Genomic DNA, 26,217 nt, shown 5'->3' on the forward strand with positions numbered 1-26,217 from the left:
AAGTCCAACGGGGCATGGAAGATCTTTAAATCCCATAACCCTTACATGATGATGATAGTTAGTTAACATTTATATAGCACTTACGATGTACTAACTTGCTAGGTACTAACACTGTGCTAAGTGTTTTACAATTATTACCTCATTTGATCCTCACAACAACCCTGGGAAGTAGATGATTATCCCCATTTTACAGATCTTGTAGGCAGGATACATTTTACAGATACAGGAAACTGAGACTGACCAAAGATCAGTAGCTTGCCCAGAGTTACATAGCTAGTAAATATGTGAGGCTCGGTTTGAATTCAGATCTTCATGATTCCAGGCCTGATACTCTTTATTTATTAAGGATTTACAAGTACCATCCTAGGCTCTGGGGATCCAAGTACAAAAAAATGAAACAATCCTTATAGTCAGCTTACATTTTAATGTATGAGGAGATAACAAGTACATGTAAAAATATATTTACCATAAATATAAAGTTAATAAAAATATATAAAAAGTGGTTAAATATAAGGTAGTTTGGGGGGGAGAACTTTAGCAGGTGAGGGGATGAAGAAAGGCTTCATGTCGATGATAGTATTTGAGCTGCATCTTAAAAGCAAGGACCTCTCTGGGGTAGAGGGATGGAGAGAGAGCGTTCCAGGGATGGAAATGGTGAGCACAAATGGAGTGTGTTTTGTGTGGAACAGAGAGAAGTGGGGGTTTAAGAGTGGGGGAACGTCCATCAAGGCCAGATCTTGTTTGGGGCCAGTTTGTACAGGGCTTTAAAAATGAATTAGTGGAGTTTATCCTAAAGACAGTAGGGAGCCATTGGAATCGATTGAATAGGGAGAGTCCCATGGGAATCCCATGTTCAGACCTGCATGTCAGGAAAACTAGCTCTAGATCCATGAACCAAGGGGAACTTTCTCACCATTCTATCTCCTTCTCAAGGCAGAGTCTCTTGAAAGATATGAAAAAAATATCAACCACTTCATCTCCCTATGGGTTTTTATTTTTTCTTATCACTGGTGGTTCTTAGATTCCTGCCACTTGTTCTGGACTTATGCAGTGTGTGGGTGTAGAGGGACTGGTTTTGTTTTTCCCAAGATCAGTCCTGTCCCGTCCTCCTTCCCCTTTCTGTTACCTAGAATCCCACACATCTGCCATGTGGACTGTCCTCAGGTTGCTTTGTTGGGCTACTTTCAGGGTTCTTATTGGATCAAGCCCCTTGGCAGTGTCAAGGGCCCTGCCCTCTGGAACTCCTGGGTCATTTAGCAGCTCCCAGGCATCCTGGCAGCTCTGGTCCCCGCAAGGCTGCATGGTTCTTGTTCAGTGTAGGCACTTGACAGCTGGCATGAGTGCTTACAGTGGACATAGTCTGTCTGCCTCATCAGTAGCATCCAAACTGCTCACCCTGGTATTCAACATGCTCTTCACAGATCTGGCTCCAACCTTCTCTTTCACTAATGATTACAGTGGAGCTCTGTTTTGGGGAAATGGTGGTAAATAAGATTGGTTAAATAGGATTCACTTTCCCCGTCTCTGTCCCTTCCTTCCTCTCTTTCCTTCTCTCACTCCCTCTTTTCTCTCCCCCTTTCTTTCTAATTCTTCCCATCACTTCTTTCTCCCTGTTTCCCCTCTTTCCCTCCCTTCTTTTCCTCTCCTTCTCTCCCCCTTTCTTCTCACTCTCTCTTCCTTCTCTCCCCTTTCTCTCTTCCTTTCTCCTGCCCTTTCTCTTTTTCCTCTCTCCTTCCCTTCCTCTTTTTCCTCTCTCTCCCCTCATCTCTCTTGGTCTCTCTCTTCCTCTCCCTTGCCCTTTTTGTCTCTCTTGTCCATATTCCAGTATCCCTTAAGGTGGATATTCTCTGATTTCTGTACTTGACTTTTCTTTCTCTATATAGATGAAGTACTCGCAAACCCTAAAGTGTTCTTTTAATGTTACTATTATTTTTATTATTATTTTATTTTATTCTGAACTTGAGAAATAAAACAAGCATTTTCTGTAGCATAGTAGAATAGAAAAAAAGATGATTGCAGATCTATTATGTACAGCTTGCTTTTCCTTTTAAATACATAAAAAGTTATCAGGTAGCTTCCCTCCTTCCCCCCATTAGACACAAATATGTATGTATATGCAAAACCATTCTGTATATACTTCTCCTTATCAGTTCTTTCTCTAGATGCAGATAATATCTTTCATAGGTCATTAATTTGGATATTCTATTAATTTGAGTATTTATAAATGGTCAAAATGATTTAGCTGCTCAAAGTTTTTCTTAAAACGATATTGCTGTTACTAATGTTATCTTGATTCTGTTCATTTTGCTCTTCATTATTTCATGCAAGTTTATCCATCCTTTCCTAAGACCACTGAGCTCATCATTTCTTATAGCACAGTAGAATTCCATCATGATCATATACCACAGCTTGTTCAGCAGTCCCCAGTTAATGGGCATCCCCACAATTTCCAGTTCTTTGCCACCACAAAGAGAGCTGCTCTAAATATTTTAGACATATAGGCTCTTTGCCTTTTTCCCTATCATCTTGGGAAATAGACCTAGTAGTGGTATTGCTTGGCCAAAGGGTATAGGCAATTTAATGACTCTTTGGGCATAATTCCAGATTGTTCTCCAAAATGATTGGATCATTTCACAATTGCACCAGCAGGGAATTAGTGTCCTAATTTTTCCAAATCCCGTCCAACATTTTTTGCTTTCCCTTTCAATCATTTTAACCAATCTGATAGGTGTAAAATGATATCTCATTGTTGGCTGTTATTAATAAATGTTAGCTATACTTTCTCAGCACTTTCATTCGCTTCCATAGCTTCATTTACTCCCTGTAAATCTGTATCTTTTACCCAGACCTTAGAATGTTAGAATGCAGCCTCTGCTGGCAAGGATTGGGTTAGTCATTGTATTTGTATCTTTAGTGCCTGACCCATAGGAGGCACTTAATACACGCTTATTTATTGATTGATTGACCATCTTAAGTTCCTGGAAGCCATCTTTAATCCCCTTGGTCAGTACCAACCCTTGGGTCTTACCTCTCCCTATGTTTTATACCTCTCCCATTGTGTTCACTGTGTCACATTGTATACAGAAATCACCTGTGTTTGTGTCTGATCCCCCGTGGGACCCAGAATGCCATGAGAGTGGAGATTGTGTAATCTCAGCTCTCTGTCTTTCTCAGGACTCATCATGGTATTTTGTACTCATGAGGCACTGGGTAAATGCTAAATTGAATGATGTTATGGAAGAAGTTCTAGAAAGGGTTTTGGGTGTTCTGTGCTGACCTCTCTTCGGCCACTCAGTTGCTGTGTGACCTTGACCAAGTTACGTCTCTTTGGATATCCATTTTCTTATCTGTAAGTAAAATGTCAGTAGATGACCTCTGAGGTTCCTTCTGGTTCCAAGAAATATTAGAAAAATGATATAAATACCATTTTCCTCTTTTATAGGACACCCAGTATTCCTGCTGTACTACTGGTTGATCCTTGAACATGTTGGATATTTACCTGCCTCTCTGCTTTTGCTCATGGCCCTCCCTCCTTCCCATTTGGATAAATTCAAGAGCTTTCCCCATATCCACCCTTCCCAATTAAGAAATGTGGGTAGATAAGAGATAGTGAATGAGGTGGGTTCTGAACCATCTGGATGTCTAGACTCAAATGACATTCACTAATGGTTCTCTCTTCACTTGGAAGGCCTTCTCCAGAGGAGGGCCCCAGGGATTCATGCCTGGGCCTGTGCTGTTTACCATTTTTAGCAGTGACTTGGATAGAGGCAAAGACAGCATCCTAATGAGACATACAGGTGACAGAGCTGGGATGCTCAGCAGCCTGATGACAGAGCCAGGATTCAAAAAGCAACCTGACAAATTAGAAATGGGAACACGTGGCTAGAGAACAGTTGTTTGAAAACTATCTGGGGATTTGCATGAATTTTTTTTGGTAAATTTTAAAATTTTAAACTTGAGTACAAAATGAGAAAAGAAAAAAAAAATACCATGTACACAGCAGACCATAAGAGAGGATTCAGCATAAAACAGTCAATTTCCCTTTCAAGAAAACCTATATAATAAATACTACTCATTGCTTTCAAAGGTGCCCAACTTTTCTTGGCTTCCTTGGTTTTTTTTTTGTTCTCTGCTGTACACTTTTTACTTTTATTTTTTTCCCCTCCCTTTCCCCCCACCCTAAAGAAGGCCACAATTAAGTGTAGATACATACACACACACATGTATACACATGTAGATATCTATAAATATATACATATGTACCCATATACACTCATACACATAGATCTAAGACCATATTAGGCTTATTTCTACCTGTCATCTGTTTTTCTGAAGGTAGATAGCATCTTTCTTCATAAGTCCAAGTCTTTCCATGTTTTTCTGGCTTATCATTTCCTACCCCACAGCAGTATCTCAAGAATTTTCGAATTGATTGTGTGGCATGGGAGACACTGACACAGGACCGCTCAGCATGGCATGCCCATGTCAAAGAAGGTGCTGTGCTGTACAAGCAAGGCAGAATTGAAACAGCTCAGAGGAAATGCAGGATGCACAAATTTGTAGATTCCACCCCAAATGTTCCCATTTGTGCCGGGCCTGTGGTAGAGCATTCCTAGCTCACCCTGGTCTGATCAGCCACATTCGGACATACTGAAATTTACTTAAGTATACTGATGTCGCTTTGGTCCTCTTTAAGAACGATGTGACAACAACCAACCATTACACCCAGTCCCATCCTATCTGAGAGATTGTCTGTGAAAGGGATGTTTTTTTCCAATTTTCTGCATTTCTTCTATTCTTGGCTGCACAGGTTTTATTTGTACAAGAGAATTTTAATTTAAAATAATCGAAATTATCCTTTTTGTGTTTCAGCAATGTTCTCCCTTATAATAGAGCTTAAGGTCTGATACTGCTCAGGCTACTTTCTCTACATCTTTTTTTTTTTCTGGTTTCTTTGAAGTTCCTGACCTTTTGCTCTTCCAAATGAATTTTGTTATTATTTTTTCTGAGTAAAATGATTTGTTTTCCATGAATTCTTAAGCTCAGTGAGAGTCAGCCATGTGATCTGGCTGCCAGAAAAATTAATGTGATCTTGGGCTAATCTGTTCTGGTTAGACCTTCTCTACAGCCTTGTGGTCAGTTACAGAGGTGGAATGCCTAAAGCCGCTATCATATGAAAATTGGTTGAGGGGCCAATTTAGTTTGGTGAAGAGATGGCTCAAGGGGACAGGATAACTGTTTTTAAATATTTGGAAGGCTATCATGTGGGAAAGGAATTTGATTTGTTTTTAGGGAGAGAACAGGAAGCATATATATATATATATAATGTGTACTGTGTGCCAGACACTGTGCTAAGGCACCGACTTTTTGGGGTGGGGAGTGGGGATACAATTGGGATTAAGTGACTTGCCCAGGGTCACACAGCTAGTAAGTGTCTGAGGCCTCATTTGAACTCAGGTCCTCTTGACTCCAGAGCAGTGCTCTATCCATTGTGCCACCTAGTGGTCTCAGTGCTGAGTACTTTTACAGTTATTTCATTTGATCCTTACAGCAACCCTGCAAAGTAGGTGCTGTTGTTATTTCCATGTTACAACGGGGGAAACTGAGGCAGACAGGTTGCATGACTTACCCAAGGCACACAGTAAGTGTCTGAGGCTGGATTTGAACTCCACAGGCTTGGCACTCTCTCCACTCTGCCACATGGCTACCTTTGGCTCCAGAGAAAAGAGCTTGCCAAAAAAAAAAAAAACAGCATAAGGGCTCAGTTATGTTTGATATTAGGAAAACCTTCCTAAAAATGAAAGCTCTCCAAAAGTGGAATGGACCTTCTTATGAGGTAGTAGGTTCCCCATCAGTGAAAGTCTAGAAGCAAAGGTTAGATGACCAACCACTTGCAGGGTGAGTTGTAGAGGGAGTTCTTTAGATGACCACCAAGACAGATCCCTCCCATGTTGAAATTCACTGATCCTTCTCTACCTAGCCCTAATGTCATCTTTTCCATGCAGCCCTCTTGGATTACCTGACTTGAAAATGGTCTCAGTAGTCACCAGACTCCTCTGTCTCCCTTTTCATATCACCCTTAAGATACTAACACTTTCTCAAAATCTTTAGCCTGGTCAAAATCCTTTTAAGCTGGGTTACAAGGTATTTGTTGTACTCTTTTTGGCCTTGGAGGGCTGCACCTTCTGATGGGCAGTAGATGCCCAGCTTACTAGGGGTAATTAGGAAAAGGGATTGAATTTATGATTTCTTTGGTATGAGTAACCCAAAATTCCCTCTACCGATACAGGTCGGCACCTTCTTAGCAAATTAAACGTCTTATAGAATTGCCTGGGATGCTGGGAGTAACAGCCCAGGGTTTACTCAGCTAGTATGGGTTAAAGGCAAGACTCAAACCTAGGTTTTCCTGACTTTGGAGGCCAACTCTTCCCACTATGCATCACTGCCCTTCTCTTGCTGACTATTCTAGGAAATAAGAAGCTCCATTATGCTTGAGATCCTTATATCTTACGTTCTAGGCATCAAAACAGCTCTCTTGGTTGGTGGAATGGCTCCTCAGAAACAGCAAAGGATGCTGACTCGCCGGCCAGAAATTGTGATTGCCACACCTGGGCGTCTGTGGGAGTTAATTAAAGAACAACATCACCACCTCTCAAACCTCAGACAGCTCAGGTAAAAAAGCCTTTGTGAACTCTTACCTTCCTCCCCTCTGTGCAGCCTGTTCCTAATTAGGTGACCTGGTTATCTGGTTACCCTGGTTTTTTACCAGCAATTTAGTAACATGGCCTGGATGGCAGGCCTCATTTTTGTCCCCAGCAGGCTTCATTGGAGCTCCCCTGACATTATCAGTGTGTACAATGTCTGCTAGCCTCAGAGTTTTAGGTTTAAAAAAAGAAATTGGTTCAAAGAATCAATTCTAGGAATATGGTGTAGGGGAGAGAGTGACTAGATTCATTTGAAAAAGACCTGGGGGTCCTAGTGGTCTGCAAATTCAGCGTGAGTTAGCAGTGTAACACAGCCAGAACTGCTTACATAATCTTGGGCTGCATCAGTAGACACACTGATGAAGGAGATGAGCATCCATCCCATTGGTACCCTACCCAGGGCATACTGTAATTGGAGTATAATATGTTAATTTCTAAGTAGGAGACTCCATGTCCAGGATGATAAGGGACTGGAGATAGCAGTTTGAAAACTGGTTGATGGAACTGAGGATGTTTAACCTAGAGAAAAGAAATTGAAATGGGACTGTGGTACTTAACCAGGTCTCTTAAGTATGGTCCCATGGAAGAGAGATTATTGTTTTGCTTGGCCCAAAGGGAAGAAGAAAGGAAGGATTTATTAAATGGCCTTCTGTGTGTCAGGTACTGCGCTAAAGGCTTTACAAATATCTCATTTGATCCTCACAAGCACTCTGGGAGGTGGGTACTGTTATTATCCCCATTTTACAGATAAGGAAACTGAAATTTGCCCAGGGAAACACAGCTAGTAAATGTCTGAGGCTGGATTTGAACTCAGAGAGATGAGTCTTTGTGACTCCAAGCCTAGCACTATCCACTGCTCCATGTAGCTGCTCATAAGGAGAAACTTCCTAACAGTTGGAGTTGCCAAAAAAGTGGGATAGGCTTCCACAAGAGATAATGAGTTCTTCACTACAGATTTAAGTTAGAGGCTGGGTCACCGTCATATAAATGCCATGTTTTATAATGTAGTCTGTCCTTTATAACATGAAGGACATGGCAGAGGGGATTGTTGCTTAGGTGACCTCTGCAATCCTGAATCTGTGATTTTGTGCATCTGACAAGCAGAGGCTAGAGCATCATGAAGATAGTTTTTTGAGACTGTGTGGGCTGTTGGCCTTCTGTGCCTTTGGGGGCCTGAGGAATGGAGCGTGGGTGTGTGGCCTTGTCTAACAGCCATGCTTTGCTTGGACAGGTGCCTTGTGATTGATGAGGCAGACAGAATGGTTGAAAGAGGCCACTTTGTTGAACTCTCCCAGTTGCTGGAAATGCTGAATGACAACCAGTATAATCCGCAAAGACAGACATTTGTATTTTCTGCCACACTGACTTTGGTCCACCAGGCACCTGCCAGAGTGTTTCAAAAGAAACACGCCAAGAAAATAGACAAGATGGGCAAGCTGGAGTTGCTAATGCAGAAGATTGGGATGAGGGGTAAACCAAAGGTGATAGACTTAACGAGGAAGGAGGCCACAGTGGAGACCCTGACGGAGACCAAGGTCCATTGTGACAAAGAAGAGAAGGACTTCTGTCTCTACTACTTTCTGCTTCAGTACCCAGGGAGAACCATGGTCTTTGCCAATAGCATTGACTGCATCAAACGACTCACAGCTCTCCTCTCCATTCTGGACCGAGATCCACTTCCTTTGCATGCAAACATGCACCAGAAGCAAAGATTAAAAAACCTAGAGCGGTTTGCTGAACGAGACAAGTAAGCTGACAGTGGAGCTAGAACTAAACCCCTTACAAACAGGCCAAGAGAGCCTGAGGGAGGGAACTGAAGCTTCTCTGTCTGTGGGCTGGGGTGTTGTCCCTTGATAATATCTGTCCTCCTGCCCCTTCCCCCTCCCCACCTCGGAAGCCTTTCAGCCACTGCAGCCTTGCTGCACAATGATTGACTCATTGTGAAACATCATCTAGCAAAAGGAGAGAGTGTTTTTCAGTCTAATTGAGCTCTTGTAGTCCTGGGGCTGACCTCATTTCTCCAGCCCCTGGAATCGCATTGAGCCACATGGGCACCAGAATGTGTTTGTTATGGTGAAGATGCCCTGCAGATTCCTCAGTAATAGCAAAGTTCAAATTGTGGGCAGGATGAGGGAGGAGATAGGACAGGAGCAGGCTAGGGAGGTCAGCTTCTAAGCTCTCAGTTCCAAAGAAAGGGTTTAGAATGGGCTGTGTCATTCTGGGTGTATTGTCAGATCAAAGGGTGGCTCGTTTCCATAGCAAATAGTTTATTGCCATTCGTACAATAAAAGATGGAATGTTAGGGCTAGGAGGGACCTACATGTGACTGGACTCAGTATGGTCTTTGTGAAGTGAAGGCTGGCCTGAAACTTAAGAGCGTAGAATATTAACACTAGAATTGGCCCGAATATGAATGCTAGAAAGAACCTTAAAGCTAGAAGGACTTTTTAGGTGCCATCTGCCTCAACTTCTTCATTTTGAAGATGAGGAAATGAGATCCAGAGAGGTAAAAGGTTATGTAATTTGCCCCAGGTTGTATAGTGAATTTTTTATATGTAGAGAGACATATAACACTAAGACCAGTATCCTTTCCCCTCTGTGTGCTGCTGCTTCCTCATATCAAATGACCCCTGAACTCACCTTAGTAGTTCTCTTTCTGCAGAGTAACCCAGTGACTAGTGGTTCTCATCATGAGGACTTTTCCTTTTCAATGGTACTGAATACCATCCTTTCCTCTACAGTGGCGTTCTTCTGTCAACAGATGTGGCTGCTCGGGGTTTGGATATTCCAGATGTTCAACATGTCATCCATTATCAGGTGGGCATATGTGGGGGCATTTGTGGCAATGGTGATTCCCAGCCTACATCAGTGGGATAAGAGACACATCTCAGAAAGATCATCAAATGGTACAGACCCAGCTTAGTAGTTGCAAGTTGCTTCCTTTTATCAGTAAGTGATAACATTTATTTAGAGAGAGAATATCCCCCAAAGATTAGAAAGCTCCATTCTACTCTAAACCATTGATTTCAGATGCCTCATCACTCATTCATTTTATATTGCTTCCCATCTCATGTAGGGGAAAGCCCTATATAAAAAAAAAAAGCAGCTGCTTATGAAAAGCATAGGGTTATTTGATGGGACTAGACTAAATATGGTCTCAGTGTGACATAGCATTCGAAAAAGCTAACTCCATAATCAGTGGCAGTAATAGAGTTCAGATGGGGGAGGTGAGATTGTTGCTGTGTTTTCCTCTGGCCAGACAGCATCTGGAGGAGGATGCACAGTTCTGGGGACCATGTTTTAGGAAGGACATGTGTGCCAGAAATATGTGATCAGCGGAAGTAACAATTGAAGGAATTGAGGATGGAGGATGTGTGGCCGAAAGGTGAGCAGACCAGGGCTGGGGGTGGGGAGGGCTGGTAGGAAAGGGGGAATGGCCTTCATGTATTGAAGGGCTACTGTTACATGAAAGAGGAATTAGGTTTGTGTTCTTTCACTCCAGAAAGGCCAAACTAGAATCCATATATGAAAGTTACAGAGCAGCAGATCATAGATATGGAGCTGGAAGGGACCTCAGAGGCCTTGTAATCCAACACCTCCCTGTGTTGTGACTCATCCAAGTTGATATGATAAGCTGCATAGGTAGGACTTCAGCCCAGGCCCTCTAAATCTAGGAGGTGCCTTCTAGTTCAGATCTAACCTGAAGCTCTTACTAACTTTGTGGCTCAACTTAGACTCGGTCTGTTTCAGAATGTTCAGATGAGGATATTAATAGTATCTGCCTTGTAGGGTTGTTGTATGCGTAAGAGGAGATATTTGTAAAGTACTGTGCAAACCTTTAAGGTCTATATAAATGCTGGTTGTTATTATATTATGACTACTATTACCACCAGCACTACTACTACTACTACTACCACTACTATCACTGCTACTACCACTACCACTGTTACTGTCACTACTACCATTACTACTACTACACCACTATCACTATTACTACTACCATTACTACCACTACTACTATATCTACTACTACTATTACCACCACCACTACTACTACCATTACCACTACTACTACCACTATTACTACCACCTCTATTATCACTGCTACTACCACCACCACTACTACTACTGTCACTACTACCATTATTCCTACTCCTGTTGTTAACTACTGCCAGTGAAGACGTTCCCCCTGCCAGTGAGATCAGGGATCTAGGGGAACAGTTGGAGCTATCTGGTAATGGAATGGGCTGCCTCTGTTAGTGAGTCCCCTGTCCTTGGAGGTGTTGAGTAGAGAGGCTGAATGATGACTTGTCAGGAATGCTGTATTTTCCTTCACAAGGCAGGAGGTTGCCATTCATGTCTCTTCCTCCTGTAGTCTTCATCTTTAAAATGATGAGAATGAGAGGTGATCCTTAAAGTTCCTTTCAGCTAGAAGAATGTATTACTGTGTTCACTCCCTCTAATCACAAACTGTTAGGAATGGAAGGACTTTAGTTGACCTTGTTGATTTCTTAATTGTTAATTGAGGGGGTGACTAGGTGGCACAGTGAATAGGGCACCAGCCCTGGCGTCAGGAGGACCTGGGTTCTAATCCGGCCTCAGACACTTAACACTTACTAGCCATGTGACCTTGGGCAAGTCACTTAACCCCAATTGCCCTTCTTTCCCCCCTCCAAAAAGCAAAACCAAAACAAAACAAAAAAATAATTATCTTTGGGGTGGCTAGGTGGTGCAGTGAATAGAGCACCGTCCCTGGCATCAGGAGGACCTGAGTTCAAATCCGGCTTCAGACACTTAACACAAAAACTAGCCGTGTGACCCTGGGCAAGTCACTTAACCCCAATTGCCCTCCAAAAAGCAAAAAAAAAAATTGTTAATTGACTTATTTGTTGTTAATCTGACATTTACAGTAATCCTATGAGCTAGAAAGGGTGATTATTTGTCATTTCTACAGCAATTTTATTATCCATTTCTAAGAGGAAATTGCAGCCCTTTGACTTGTATAAGGTCACAGAGTTAGTAAGTAACCAGAGCTTATGTTTCCTAGTTTACTCCTCTTTCTTCTTCTGTTTGAACTTTGAGCTAATATTGAGGAATATATCTGCAGGACATCTTCACCATAAAAACATATTTTAGTGCCTTTGTGGCTCCGCAGTTCCAGGCACTGTAGAAAGTGAGGTCAGCCCCAGAACTATAAGAACTTAAATAGATTTTTAGAAACCTCATAGAACCTCACATACACTTAGATTCATCCATTTTGGTTCGAAGCAGTGGACTGTGGTGCAAAAAGAGTGTCAGAAGACATGAGTTTGAGTCCCAGCCCTCCCACGCAGACGAGTTGCCTCATTCTCTGGGTCTTTGTTTCCTTCTCTATAAATTGGGGTTGACAGGACTGACGGTCCCCATCTAATGTACCTCAGAGGGTTGTGAAGATCAGAAAAGATACTGTATGTCACTTGCTTTCTGAGTCCTACAGAGACTGCAGGGATCTGGGGTTTTGTAATTGTGGGGACTCTTTCTACCTATTCCCCCCTCCTCTTATGGGCTTATGCCTTAGTCTTACAGAGTTGTAACTGAAAAATTCATTACCCTGTGGACAGCTTGGTCACGGATCTCTCCGTAATTGTTATTGGTCAGTTGTGTCTAATTCTTCACTACCCTTTTGAGGTTTTCTTGGCAAAGATACAGGAGTGGTTTGCCATTTCCTTCTCCAGCTCATTTTACAGATGAGGAAAATGAGGCAGAATAGTTAAGTGATTTGCCTAGGGTCACACAGCAAGTAAAAGGCTGAGGCCAGATTTGAAGTCAGGTTTTCCTGACTTCCAGAGCTGGTGCTGTATCCATCTAGCCACCTAGCTACCTGTCTCCATAATTCAGATGATGATATCAGAGGCTGACATTCAGACAGCGAACACATAGTCTGTCACTGGGCCTTGACCCAAAGCCTGTCCACCATGTTACAGAGCTGTTAGAACTTGAGTGGTACTGACATAGCTCTCCAGGAGCCCAAGGTCAGTTCTGAGTCTCAGTGAGGCATCAGAGGAGAACTTTAATAGAAGAAACCATAAAACAATACAAATATAGGGATGGGGCTGGACTTCCCAGGTGAGGAAACTCCATCTACCAGTGCAGGTCAGCACCTTCTCTGCAACTTATTGACTTAGATTATTGAGAAGTTAAGTAAGTGACCTGTTCAGGGTCACAGAGCCAGGGTATGGATCAGAGGTGAGACTTGAAACCAGGCCTCTCCTGTACCAAGGCTGACACTCTCTCCCCTTGACCTGCCTCTTGTGCCATATGTGTTATGCAGATAGAAGCTGTTCTTTTGCCATCTGATCTCTGATTCTAGGAAAGGCTAACTCATTCCACAACTGTATTTTTCACTGGGAGAGCCTGAGTACCCCATCCTTTCAAAGATCAGCTCTAGCCTTCATAGAAGCATCCTCTGATCCCTAAGTGTCCCTGATGTTGATCTGTCTTGAAGGTCCCTCGAACCTCAGAGATATACGTCCACCGGAGCGGCCGAACAGCCCGAGCGGCTAAGGAAGGTCTCAGTTTGCTGCTAATCGGACCAGATGACATGATCAACTTCAAGAAGATTTACAAGACTCTTGAGAAGAATGAGGAGATCCCATTATTTCCCATTGAAATAAAGTGCATGAAAGCAATCAAGGTAAAAAAAAAAAAAGACCCCAAACTAAAATACCTAAAAAGCCAAACCAACAAAATCCCTGCTCCAATGGAAATATTCCTCTGCTTAAAATACAACATCTTTTTCCTTAGATTCTAGGCTTTTACCAACAAATTGGGGATTCTACAGCAGTTCGTCCTGTGGTGTGGGATGACATGTTCTAATGTTAACTAATTATAACAGCCCATGTCAGTTTGTGTATCTGTAAAATGGGTATAACCACAGCCTTTACCTCTCAGGATTGCTGTGAGAATCAAATGAAATAATTTCTGGCACATAGTAAGTGTTATACAAATGTTAGCTGTTATTGTTATTACCCCTACTATATGAGACTTTCATATCTCCACAGTATTACTACTACTATATAATCGCAATATTACTACTGCTGCTATTTTGTTCATTTTACAAATGAGGAAACTGAGGCAAATAGGGTTCAGTTCAAATAAGGTTCAGACTTGCCCAGGGTCACTTAGAGAGTGTCTGAGGCTAGATTTGAACTAATGAAGATGAGTCTTCCTGACTCCAAGCCCAACACTCTATCCACTCAGCCACTTAGAACTACTATAGGACTTTCATATACTTACAATATTACTACTATGACTACTACTAGATTTTCATATACTCACAATATTATTATTACTTCAAGACTCCTAATACAGGGCAGCTAGTTGGCACAATAGATAATATTATTACTACTACTGTGACTATAGGACTTTCATATACTCACAATATCACTACTACAACAGCAACTGTTACTAATATAGGGCAGCTAGGTGGATAGACTACTGGGCCTGGAGTCAGGAAGACTCCTTTTTATGAGTTCAGCTCTAGCCTCAGACACTGCGTGAAGCTGGGCAAGTCACCTAACTCTGTTTGCCTCTGTTTCTTTACCTGTAAAATGAGCTAGAGAAGGAAATGGCAAACCACTCTAGTATCTTTGCAAATGAGGTCTTAAAGAGTCAGGCATCACTGAAAAACCTAACAACTACTAGTACTATAGAATTCCATATACTCACAGTATTATTTTGACTACTACTACCATATGACTTTCATATACAATACTGTTTTTACTACTACTACTAGTAGACTTTCATATTCAATATTATTACTGCTACTACTACTACTACTACAGGACTTTCACATACAATATTACTGCTATTGCTATTGTGTAGGACTTTTATATAATCAAAAAATCCTGTGAGAGGGAGAGGACAGAGTAGAGCTTATCTTCATTTTGCAGGTGAAGAAACTGAGGCCCAAGGAGTGGAAGTGACTTGCCCAAGGCCACTCAGCTAAGGTTATGTCAAGTTCATGGTTTCATTTTGAATAATCCTGTTGTTAACTCCTCTGTTATGTTCTGGTTTGTTCCTATTGGCTGTTGATCAGTAACAAAACATTAAAGTCTGCTCTCTATCATTATTATCATGATTTTTGTTAATGAGAAACATGGATGGTTTTGATGCCAGGAAGACCTGGGTTCAAGTCCCGCCTCCTCTGACACACATTGGCTGTGTGACCTTGGGCACATAAAGTCTCAGGGCTCTAGGCAGCTCTCTAAGACTAAGTGGGGGAGCAAGTCTGACTTTTTTTTTTTTAATCAATTTGTTTTTAGTTTTCAGTATTCACTTTTGTAAGATTTTGAGTTCTAAATTTTCCACCCTCCTTCTACTTCTCGCTCCCCAAGAGGGCATAATCTGATATAGATTATACATGTATGATCATATTAAACATATTTCCACATTAGTCATGTTGTGAAAGAAGAATCAGAACAAAAGGGAAAAACCATGAGAAAGAAAAAACAAAAGAAAGAAAAAATAGTATGCTTCAATCTGTGTTCAGATTCCATGGTTCTTTCTCTGGATGTGGACAGTTTTCAATCATGAGTCTTTTGGAGTTGTCTTAGATCATTATATTGCTCAGAAGAGCTAAGTCTAACAAAGTCGGTTATTGCACAATGTTGCTGTTACTATGTATAGTGTTCTCCTGGTTTTGCTCACTTCATTCACCATCAGTTCATGCAAGTCTTTCCAGGTTTTTCTGAAGTCTGCTTGCTCACCATTTCCTATGGAACAAGAGTATTCCATTACATTCATGTACCACAACTTGTTCAGGCATTTCTCAAACGATGGGCATCTTCTCAGTTTCTAGTTCTTTGCCACCATGAAAAGAGCTGTTATAAATATTTTTGTACATGTGGGTCCTTTTCCCTTTTTTATGATCTCTTTGGGATATAGACTCGTAGTGGTATTGCTGGGTCAAAGGGTATGCAGAGTTTTATAGCCCTTTGGGCAAAGGCATTTATAAAAGTTTTCTTACCCTGAGTAGTTCCCTCTGCCCATGAAATAACAGGTCCAGAACTCATCCCAGTAACAGATTCATAGGGTATTAAAAGCTAGAGTCTGTTAGTTATATTGAACTCAGAACATAGAATGTCACAATTGGAAGGATAGTTACATGACCATCTGTGGTCCAAGCCCTTCACTTTACAGATGATGCAAATAAGATCAAGAGAGAGGAAGGGACTTTCCTGGGGTTCCATGGGTAATTAATAGAGCTGTAATCTAAACCTAATTACTCTGTAGCCAGTTCATTTCATAGGTGAGGAAACAGATTCCCAGTCAGGCCATGGATTTACTCCAAAGTCACATAGCAGTTAGTAGCAGTTTTCTCTGAAATTCAAGCCTTCTGATTCTTAGGACAAGATGCTGCCACTTGATGCCGCCTTCTAATAAAAGCTTACATTTCTGCACCACTTTATGATTTATAAACCCTTTCTTGCACATGTGACTTGAGCCTTACAACAGCCCAGTGGTATAGACAGAGCAGGAAAGTCTAAGGAAGGTCTTGGTTTGCTGACATGATCAATTTATTGCAAATAGGCCCAGAGAGGTTAAATCACTTGTCTGGTCATATAGTTGTTAAGTAGCAAACGTGAAATGAAAATGCAGTTGTCTTAGAGGCAGCTGTATGGTGCAGTGATAGAGTGCTGAGCCCTAGAGTCAGGAAGACCTGAGTTCAAAAGTGGCCCCAGCCCTGTGACCCTGGGCAGTTTACTTGACTTGTCTGACTCAGTTTTCTAATCTGTAAAATGGAGATTGTAATAGCACTTCCTTCCCAGCGTTATTGTGAGGATTAAATGAGATATTTGTAAAGTACTTCGCACAATTCCTGGCATGTTTACTGATGCTCTGTAAATGCTTGTTTTCCTTCCTAGATCCTGGCTCATTGCTCTTTCCCACAGTGTGTCATATATTCCCTTTAATTCTGTAGCACATGGCCTCCCGTTCCAGTCAGGCTGTAATGTAAATTGCCTTATAAACAATAAGTACTTGACCTCCCTACTATTGTGAGCTCTTGGGGTAAATCAGCTTTCTGAGCCTCAGTTTCCCCATCTGCAAAATGCGGAGGATTGACTCAGTGATCTCTGAGGTCTCCTCCATTGCTAGCATTGTTAGTAAAGGATATAATCATGGAATCTTAGATTTTAGAACTGGAAGGGATCTTGAAAGTCATCTAGTTCAGCCTTCTAATTTTTATAGATAAGAAAAATGAGGTCCAGGAGGTAAAGTGATTTCCCCAAGGTTACTAATTAGCAAATTCTTTTTTTTTTTTGGAGGGCAGTTGGGGTTAAGTAATTTGCCCAAGGTTACACGGCTAGTTTTTTTGTGTGGGTGTTAAGTGTCTCAGGCCAGAACCAAACTCGGGTCCTCCTGACTTTGGGGCCGGCGCTGTACTCACTGTGTCACCTAGCTGCCCCTAATTAGCAAACTCTTGAGCTAGGATTTGAACTCAGGTCCTCTGAGAGACTCCAAATTCAGCCCTCTTTCCATTGCACCCTCATGATCTCCCTTCTTGGTTTGCCCTCTGTTTACATAAGCTCCCACTTACTTTCCAGTTATGACTCTCCATGATAAAATCCATAAGGCATTCCAACTTCTGGAGCCCTCACTTATAACTGAAATCCATCCCAAATACCTGTATCATCTCCCCCTGGGAGACAGGCTCTGCCATGTCAACAGAATGGTGGGAAGTAGAAGAACCAAGATATTTATGTGCCTATTTCTTGTATGCTGGTGAACTCAGAACTAAGGGGGCTGAGTGTTGGGAGTTGAAAATTTCCAGATTAAGCCATAGGTATTTGATTGCCAGAGAGTCAGAGTTCTTGAATGCCCAGCTGTGGGGGTTTGTTGCTCATTGCAGAACCATAATTGCTCAGGGTAAAGTGCCAGAAAAACTGTGTAGGTCTCCAAGCAAATTAATGCAATATTCTTGCATGAGGATTATTTTTCACAAACCTTTTTAGCCAGATTTGTAAGTGTTCTGGGCATGCATTGAATAAAAATGCCTGATGGGACACATGCTTACAATTACAAGATGTGGAGGCATTTAGAAGTGGTTCTGAATAGCATATGCAGTGCTTAAGACAATGTTCCCCCTTCCTCCCTCTCCTTCTCTCCCTAGTTGCTGGGAATATCCTTCCTACCCCAAATTTCCTTGTATTTACTTTTTGTGTGTTTTACTTTTGCTTATCTGTGCACATGGTTGTTCTTCCCCTCCCTCCCAATCAAAGGTAAGCTTCCTGAAGACAGGGACTATTTTCTGCCTTTCCATCCCCAGCACCTAACACAGGACCTACACATAGTGAGCACTTCATCTTTGTTGAATTGAAGTTCTGGTTTCTATACTGGGTATAAGAAAGTCTTCATGGATTATAGTTAATGCTTTTCTTTCAAAGCTTTAGGTAGTAAAACTGTGTATTAGGGATGGGGAGAGATTAATGGGAAAATCTTGGACTGGCACTTGAGAGATGGGTTCAAGTTTTGGAGCTATTAATATTTGCCATTGGGCAAATCAGTTCATGTCTCTGGGCCTCGGTCTCCTCCTCATTAAAATGCAGGGTCTAGACTAGGTCCTTTCCATCTGTTAAGTATAGTTCTCTTCTTGTGTTAGCATTTTATGCTCTGTCAGTTAATCAGTAAACATTTATTAATCCAGGAGCTAGGGATACAAAGAAAAAAAATGTCCCTGCTCTCAAAGAATTTATATTCTACTGCCACCATCACTACTACTATTACAACTACTACTACTACCACCACCACTACCACCACTAGTACTTCTACCACCACTCCCACTACGGCCACCACTGCCACTGCCACTACCCACCACTGCCACTACTACCACTGCCACTCCCACTACTACCACTGTCACTACTGCTGCCTGCCATTACTACCACAGCTACCACCACCACCACCACCACCACCACCACCACCACCACTACTACTAGCTAACATTTATATAATGCTTACTATGTTCCAAGGACTATGCTAACTGCTTTACAGGTATTATTTCATTTGATCCTCACAACAACTCTGGGAGGTAGGTGCTATTATTATGCCCATTTTACAAATGAGGAAACCAAGGCAGAGATTAAGTGACTTGCCCAGGGTCACTCAGCTAGTAAGTGTCTGAGGCTGGATTTTAACTCAGATCTTTCTGATTCCAAGGCCCAGCACTCTATGCACTGCACCACATTGAGAAAACAACATATAACCATATGCAAAATAAATCTGTACATATATTCTGTATTGTCATTCCTTTCTAACTTTAATGTTTGGTGGATGTGTGTGTGTTTCTAACTTTAATGTTTGGTGGATGTGTGTGTGTGTGTGTGTGTGTGTGTATCTGCCTCTTCCTCCTCTTGGCTATGCTTTTGTTCTGGCTTTACTAAACTTAAAATGCCCTTTGATGCATTCTGAGATGCCCTTGGCTGACCACTGCTTCTGAAAGCTTTTGAAATTGCGAGGCCAGCAAGATGCCATACATAATAAACATGGCATTTTGTGCCAGCGTGAAAATTGTCTCTGCTTTATTGCAGGAGCGAGTAAATTTAGCACGACAGATCGAGAAGGAAGAATACTACAATAGCCGAGCAAAGCAGCACAACGCCTGGTTCCAGCAAGCTGCTGACGCTCTCGAAATAGATCTGGACGATGATGTATTCATAGGCAAGTGGAGGGCCCTGAGGGGTGGGCAGCCAGGCTTTTGCCCGGTGGGGTACACCCACACCAGGAGGGAGCAAACACAAAGGGACTTGGTGGCTGCCTTTCTTTGTAGAACAAGAACAGAATGTTACAGCTGCAAGGAACCTTAGAAATCACTGCTGGGGAGAGAGATGGAAAAGGTCAGACTAATTGCCCAGAGCAGCTCAGGCCCCGCACACGTGGAAAACAGTTTTATGTTATCAGAGAACAAGGAATGTCAGAGTAGGAGGCAACCTTTAGAAGTCATCTCATTCAACTCTCATTTTACCAAGGAGGGAGGCCCCAATCAGGGAAGTGATGAACCCAAGGTGACACAGCAGCTCCATGTCAGGGCCAAGACTAGAGCTCAGTGGCAGGTTTGGTGGTGTAGTACCTAGAACACCAGGCCTAGGGTCAAAAAGACTTGAATTGAAATCCAGCCCCAGATGCTACTTACTAGCAGTGTGACCCTGGGAGAGCCACTTAACTGTTGCTTGGTTTAGCTTCTTCAACTGTGAAATAAAGTCACAACCAGTACCTACCTTTCACAGTTGTTTTGAGGAGCAAATGAGATGATATTTGTGAAAGGCTTAACAAAGTGCCTGGCATATGAGATTCCTGTTTAATGCTGTTGGGGCAGCTAGGTGGTGCCATAGTGCACAGAGTGCCAGTCCTGGAGTCAGGAAGACTCATCTTCCTGAGTTCAAATGTGGCCTCAGACACTTACTAGCTGTGTGACCCTGGGCAGGTCATTTAAACCTTTTTCCTCAATTTCTTCGTCTGTAAAATTACCTGGAGAAGGAAATGGCAAACCACTCCAGTATCTTTGCCAAAAATAAAAACCACCAGCACCCCAAATTAAGTCACAAGGAGTCGAGCATGACTAAAAAATGACTGAACAACAGCAATAATGTAATGCTTTTCTTATCCCCCTTCAGTACATGGAGTGTAGGATTTGAAGTCAGGAACAGAGGGTGGCTAGGTGGTGCAGTGAATAGAGCACTGGCCCTGGAAGCAGGAGAACCTGAGTTCAAATCCAGCCTCAGACACTTAACACTTATTAACTAAAAGCAAAAAAATAAAATAATAAAAAAAATAAAGGCAGGAATATCTGAGTTCACATTCTTACTCAGACATTTAACATGCTGTGTGTGTGGTCCTGGGCAAGTCATTTAACCTGTAACTGCCTCAGTTTTCTTACCTGTAAAATGGTGATAATAGCACTTCTTCCCAGGGTAGTTGAAAGGATCAAATGAGATGCTATTTGTGAAACATTAGCACAGGGCCTGGCACATAGAAGATGTCCATTTAATGCTGTTCCCTTGATAACAGCTTCCTCTGTTGTAGCTCACAAATGTGTTGTGAGGAGAGCACTCGGGAAATCTGAACTCCTCATGATTCTACATTAGTTTGTCCCTCCTGTTTTACAGCTGTGTGTACACATTTACTGTGTGTCCCGAGCACAGCAAGCCTTTGGCTCTTCTCTGTGAACTCTCACACACAGGAGAGATTTCTCTCCCTTGGCCATTTACATCACCTCCTCCCTCACCCTCTCCGTAGAGGCCCTGGCCTCCTCCATTACTAAGGAAATTGAGACACAGTGTCCGTACCTTAGAGCCCCTCCACCTTGTCCCTGCTTTCTTCTCCTTTGCTCCTGTCTCTGAAGTGGCCCTTTTCCCTTTACTTTTGCTCCATCCCATTTTATCTCCTTTGAACTTTGCCCCTTTGATTGTCTTTTTATCCCTCACTTACCCTTTCATCTTAAATGTGTCCTTTGTCTGCTGGCTCCTTCCCTGCTGCTCACAGACATGCCCAAGTCTCTTCCATCCTTCTATCCTTCACATGAATGTGCATCTTCTGAAGCCCTTGTCCTGGAGATCTGCTCCCTTTATAATGAGATGTTTCCTCCCTTCACTCCTGTGGGTTCAGTGATTTTTCTAGGTAGATTTCTCCTGAGAATCTATATATTTAAGTAAGAAGACATTTATTAAATACTTACTATGTATTAGGCACTGTGCTAAGCATGGGGGATACACATTGCAAACAAGAAAAAAATAGGCCTGCCCTCAGGAAACTTACATTCTAATTGGAGAAGATAACACACAAATGGGAGCTGAAAAATGGGGATAGAATAGGGGGAAAGTGTGGAAGGTGCCAGAGCAGGGGGAATGGTGGAGAAAAGTCTGGAGCAGAGCCAAGAGGAGAATGTTAATTAGCTGGCTTGGGCCTCTCCCCAAGTCCAGAAATTTAGAGGCAAGGTCAGGAGAGGGGCCTAATCTTTCTCCCTTGAGACCACAGTCCCATTTATTGAAGGACAATAAGTTACTGAGGACAGTGTTATAATGGGGCCTGTGTACTACTAAAACAAAAAAGGCATATCACTCAGCTTTCAGTAAAATATCTCTTACTGAAAAGTTAGTAAATAAATACATATTATGTATTCTGCATGACAAGTGAACAGATGCCAAAGGGGTCTTGTAGAACTTTTCTACCTGGCACATTAATACCTTGTGTCCATCTTCTTCCCTCACCTGTCCCTTCCCCAGACTTGCTTATTTTTGTTGAGGGCCTCCCCATCCTTCAAGTCGCCCAGGTTTGAAACTCCAGTCATCTTTAGCCCTACCTTCTTTCTCCTCTCCTCCGTCTAGCTAGTTTCCAAGTCTTGCCAGTTCTACTGCCACCAGTCAATGAATAAGCATTTATTAAATGCCTATTATGTGCCACACATTGCCATATCCTCAGGTTCTGAGGATGGAAAGAATGAAATAGTCTCTGTCTTCAGGGAGCTTACATTCTATTGGGGAGACAACTTACATATATAAGCATATACAAATTAAATGCAAAATTTCCTGGAGATCAGGAAAGGCTTCATGTAGACCAGAGGTTCTTAACCTTTTTGTGTGTGTCATGGCCCCTTTTGGCAGTCTGTTCATTGGGATCTGTTGACTTTGCCACGCAGAAGAGACAACATACATTTACTAACTTTTTAGTAAGAGACATTTCACTGAAAGCTGAGTAATAATAACTACTTTTTATTTTTTTAGCAATACTGTTTAGTAATACAACACTGACCTCAGAACCTTGCCTGTGGGCCTGTGTTATAGATAGAAAGTGTCATAAAGAGAAGGATCTGATATAACCTAGAAAGATTTTGCTTGGGCATTGTCCTTAGAGTCATAGATTGGAAAGTCGGAAAGGACCTTAAAGTATTAGAATGTAGTATATTAGAGCTTGAAGGCACCTTAAACTATGAGATTTTAGATTCAGAATTGACCTTAAGGGCCATATGTGGTCTAATCCACTCGTCCACATTTTTAATATGTGTTATGGTTTGGACATGAAAGGTCCCCACTGTGTGGGAAGCTTTTAGGAAATAAACAGGTGAGTGCTGCCTCTGATTGTCTGTGTGCCTTGGAAAAACCAGCCATAAGAAGTTGCCCTGAATCATTCCGTCTGCCTCCTTCCCTTTCTAGATGCAGTGTAAGTTAAGCATATTTGAGCCATGTATCGAAACACACAGTGGTTGGGCTGCATCCAAAGCATTGTCTCTGGAGGGGTTTTTAGCTGGGTAGTCAAGTCAGCAAACCTTTGTTTTTCCCATCAAGCCTACAAGGATAATACTAAGGTTCTCCAAAGTCCTTTTGTACTTTGCCACCCAAAAGAGCGCCTGAGTTTAGGAAAATATCATTGCATGGGGTGGGAGGAAAGGTTTCTAAAAATTCTCATTAATAAATAAATAAACCTGTTCAATATTTTCCAAGGAGGAAGGCATAACGAACAAGAAGAGAGTCAGAAACAAAGGATGATGAAGGGAATGAAAAAACAGTTGAAACATCTGCTTTCCCAACCTATATTTAAAAACCTCATGAAGACCAAGTATCCAACACAGTTTGGAAGGCTGACAGTGCCCGAGATGCCCCTCCACACTTCAGAATCTGCTCTGAGCACTGTATCTCAGCAGAAGAAGAAGAGAAAAAAGAAGCAGCCGGTCATGAGCACAAATTAACTTCAGACAAACCAAAGCTCGTTGGTGACAGCAGTGTGGCGGCTTTGTGTGGTTCTCCTCCCCATCTGCTTCTGTGGGTAGCTACCACACCCCCACCCTCTGCTCTTCTCTCACAACAGGGAAAACAATGCCATGGCAGGTTATGCAGTCAGACTGGCACGAGTTAGCAGCTCTTACTCACCCCATTCATCCTGATGCGGCTACATCCCTAACATATGTGGAGAAATTTTATTTTTTAAATTAAAAGCCATGACTTTAAATGGAGACGGTTGTCATGAATTTCTAGTTGGAAGGGGAAACATTTGGGGTAATTGCAAAGATTCAGCTAGGGTGGGCTTCATCATCCTGTGGTGACTTAGACTCATGATTTTAGGGCTAACAGTGGACCTCAGCGTCCTGCTCCCCCATTTTACAGACCAACTAAGGCACAGAAGAATTAAGTGATGTGTCCAGAATCACATAGGTGGTAAACAGCAAAACGAAGCTTTGAATGTAGGTCCTTTAGCTCTCAGTCCATGTTGTGGTTCAATTATTTCAGTCGTGCCCTCTTCTTTGTGACCCCATTTGGGGTTTTCTTGGCAAACATACTGGAGTAGTTTGCCATTTCCTTCTCCAGCTCATTTTACAGATGAGGAAATTGAGGCAAACAAGATTAAGTGACTTGCCCAGAGTCTGAGTGTCTGAGGCCAGATTTGAACTCAGGAAGATGAGTCTTCCCAACTTCAGGTCCAGCACTCTATCCACTGTGCCACCTAGCTGTCCTTAAATCCATGACGCTCCTTTTTTCTTAAACATTTATTTTTAGTTTGGACCTATGATTTCACTGCAAGGGAACTCCTAATGGTAATGCAGATCAGTAACTTTTTGCTACTTGCCATCTTGAGTGTTGTCTAGGGCACTCAAAGGTGGGACTTGCAGCCAGATCTTCCTGTGTCCTAGGCCAGGGATTCAGACCCCTTTTGACCCTTTTTCATGTGTTGGCAGCATTGTATGTTCAGAAACCTTTTGGTTATGAAAGAAGTGCTGTCTAAAGTGACCATCCACTACAACACAGTAACTCACATTTATATAGTCCTTTATAGTTTATAGAGTGCTTTACTCACAACCCAGGGGAGTCATTTCATCGTTGCCCACTTGACTTCTCTCCTGGATTTCATCATTGTCTCCACAAACACATTTTCCTGCAAGATCATTGCAACCCTGAAACACACCTCTCCAGAACTCCCTGCCCTTGGGGCTCTTTGTTCAGCTTATTGAGAGAGGGTGGAGGGTGGATATTGGAGAGTTCTTCCCAAATCCTATAGTTAGAGGGAACTCGGGGCAACCATCTCATCATTTCCCACCTGGCTGCAGAATTGTATCATGGCCCTATACCAAGTAGCCTCCTCCCCCCATCCTCCTCAGCATCTTTCTGTGTGCTCTCATCCCATTAAATTGTGAGCTCCTTGAGGGCAGGCACTGTCATTTGCCTTTCTTTATATTCCCAGAACTTAGCACAGTGCTTGGCATAAAGTACACTTTTCAAGAATGTTGATTGACTGACGGATTGATAAACCACTTTGGGAGATGGATAGTATAGGTATTATTATCCCCATTTTATGAAGAGGGAATTCATGGTTAGAGAAGTTTTAAGTGACTTGTTTGGAGTCACAAAACCTGGAAGGAGCACAACCAGGACTTGAACCCAGGTCTCCTGATTCTTTTTACTACTCCAGGCTAAGCAAAAAAAGAAAAAAAAAAAGAATTGGAAATGGGTTAGCTTTGCAGTTAAATGCATGTGACTCCTCAACCTGTATCTCCTACGTTTGATCCAACTTTCTGTTCTGCAGAGTAGAAAGAGAGTAAGGTCAAGTAATGTGCTGTGCTGGCTGAAGTCATAGCTTATTCTGTGCTAACTGAATCATAATAAAAGAAGTTCCAATCCAGTCTGAGACACTCTAGCTGTATGACTGGACAAGTCACTTTAACTTCTTCAGTTTCCTCATCTATAAGACAGGGATAATAGCACCTACCTCCCAGGAGGTAATAAATCTTGAGAATAAACCTAAAGCATTTTACAAACCTTAAATTGCTACATTAATGCTGCTATTATGATTACTATTGGGTTTTTTTTTTGGAGGGGGGAGGGCAGGGCAATTAGGGTTAAGTGACTTGCCCAAGGTCATGTGGCTAGTTAAGTGTCTGAGGCCGGATTTGAACTCAGGTCCTCCTGCCTCCAGGGCCGGTGCTCTATTCACTGTGCCACCTAGCCACCCCTATGAGTACTGTTTTTAATAACAGCATTTACATATGCTAATGAAAGCTCAAAATCTACTTTTGTTGTCGTGTCCATTTCTTTGTGACCCCAGGGACCACAGCACACCTGACCCTTGTGTTTTCCACTATCTCGAAGTGTATCCAAATTTCATGTTTGTTGTTTCCATGACTTATCCATTTCATTCTCTACTGTCCCTTTTTTCTTTTCCTTTTAGTCTTTCCCAACATCAGGGTGTTTACCAGTGAGTCCTGTCTTCTCATCATGTGACCAAAGTATTTAAGCTTCAAGTGCTTTAGTATTTGACCTTCCAGTGAATATGCCTGAATTAATTTCTTTTTAAGTACTGACTGATTTGACCTCCTTGTTGTCCAGGGAACTCTCAAAAGTCTTCTCCAGCACCACACATACTAGGTTTTTGAGCAGAGTTTGTCCGATTATAGACTCATAAGATGTAGAGCTGGAAATAGGAGTCTTAGAGAAACCATGAATTTAATCTAAACGCCTCATTTTACAGAAAGAAAATGAGTCCCAGAGAAGTA

At 42.2% G+C, this 26,217-nt stretch overlaps 1 protein-coding gene across 1 annotated transcript in view; it reads left to right on the forward strand.

Moving 5' to 3' along the window:
- DDX24 (DEAD-box helicase 24) overlaps positions 1-23,685 on the forward strand; it is a 40,578-nt gene extending 16,893 nt beyond the window's left edge. The window contains exons 4-9 of the mRNA XM_069086013.1: positions 6,519-6,672; positions 7,936-8,451; positions 9,446-9,521; positions 13,189-13,377; positions 19,271-19,400; positions 23,177-23,685. Of these exons, the coding sequence (XP_068942114.1) occupies positions 6,519-6,672; positions 7,936-8,451; positions 9,446-9,521; positions 13,189-13,377; positions 19,271-19,400; positions 23,177-23,421 (1,310 nt within the window). The 3' untranslated portion in view covers positions 23,422-23,685. The remainder of the gene's footprint in view (positions 1-6,518; positions 6,673-7,935; positions 8,452-9,445; positions 9,522-13,188; positions 13,378-19,270; positions 19,401-23,176) is intronic.
- The last annotated feature ends 2,532 nt before the right edge of the window (positions 23,686-26,217 follow it).

Source organism: Petaurus breviceps, unplaced genomic scaffold (genome assembly GCF_028583685.1).
Source record: "Petaurus breviceps papuanus isolate PSGF00001 unplaced genomic scaffold, PetGlider_PUasm1.0 177, whole genome shotgun sequence".
In the NCBI taxonomy this organism is placed as follows: domain Eukaryota; kingdom Metazoa; phylum Chordata; class Mammalia; order Diprotodontia; family Petauridae; genus Petaurus; species Petaurus breviceps.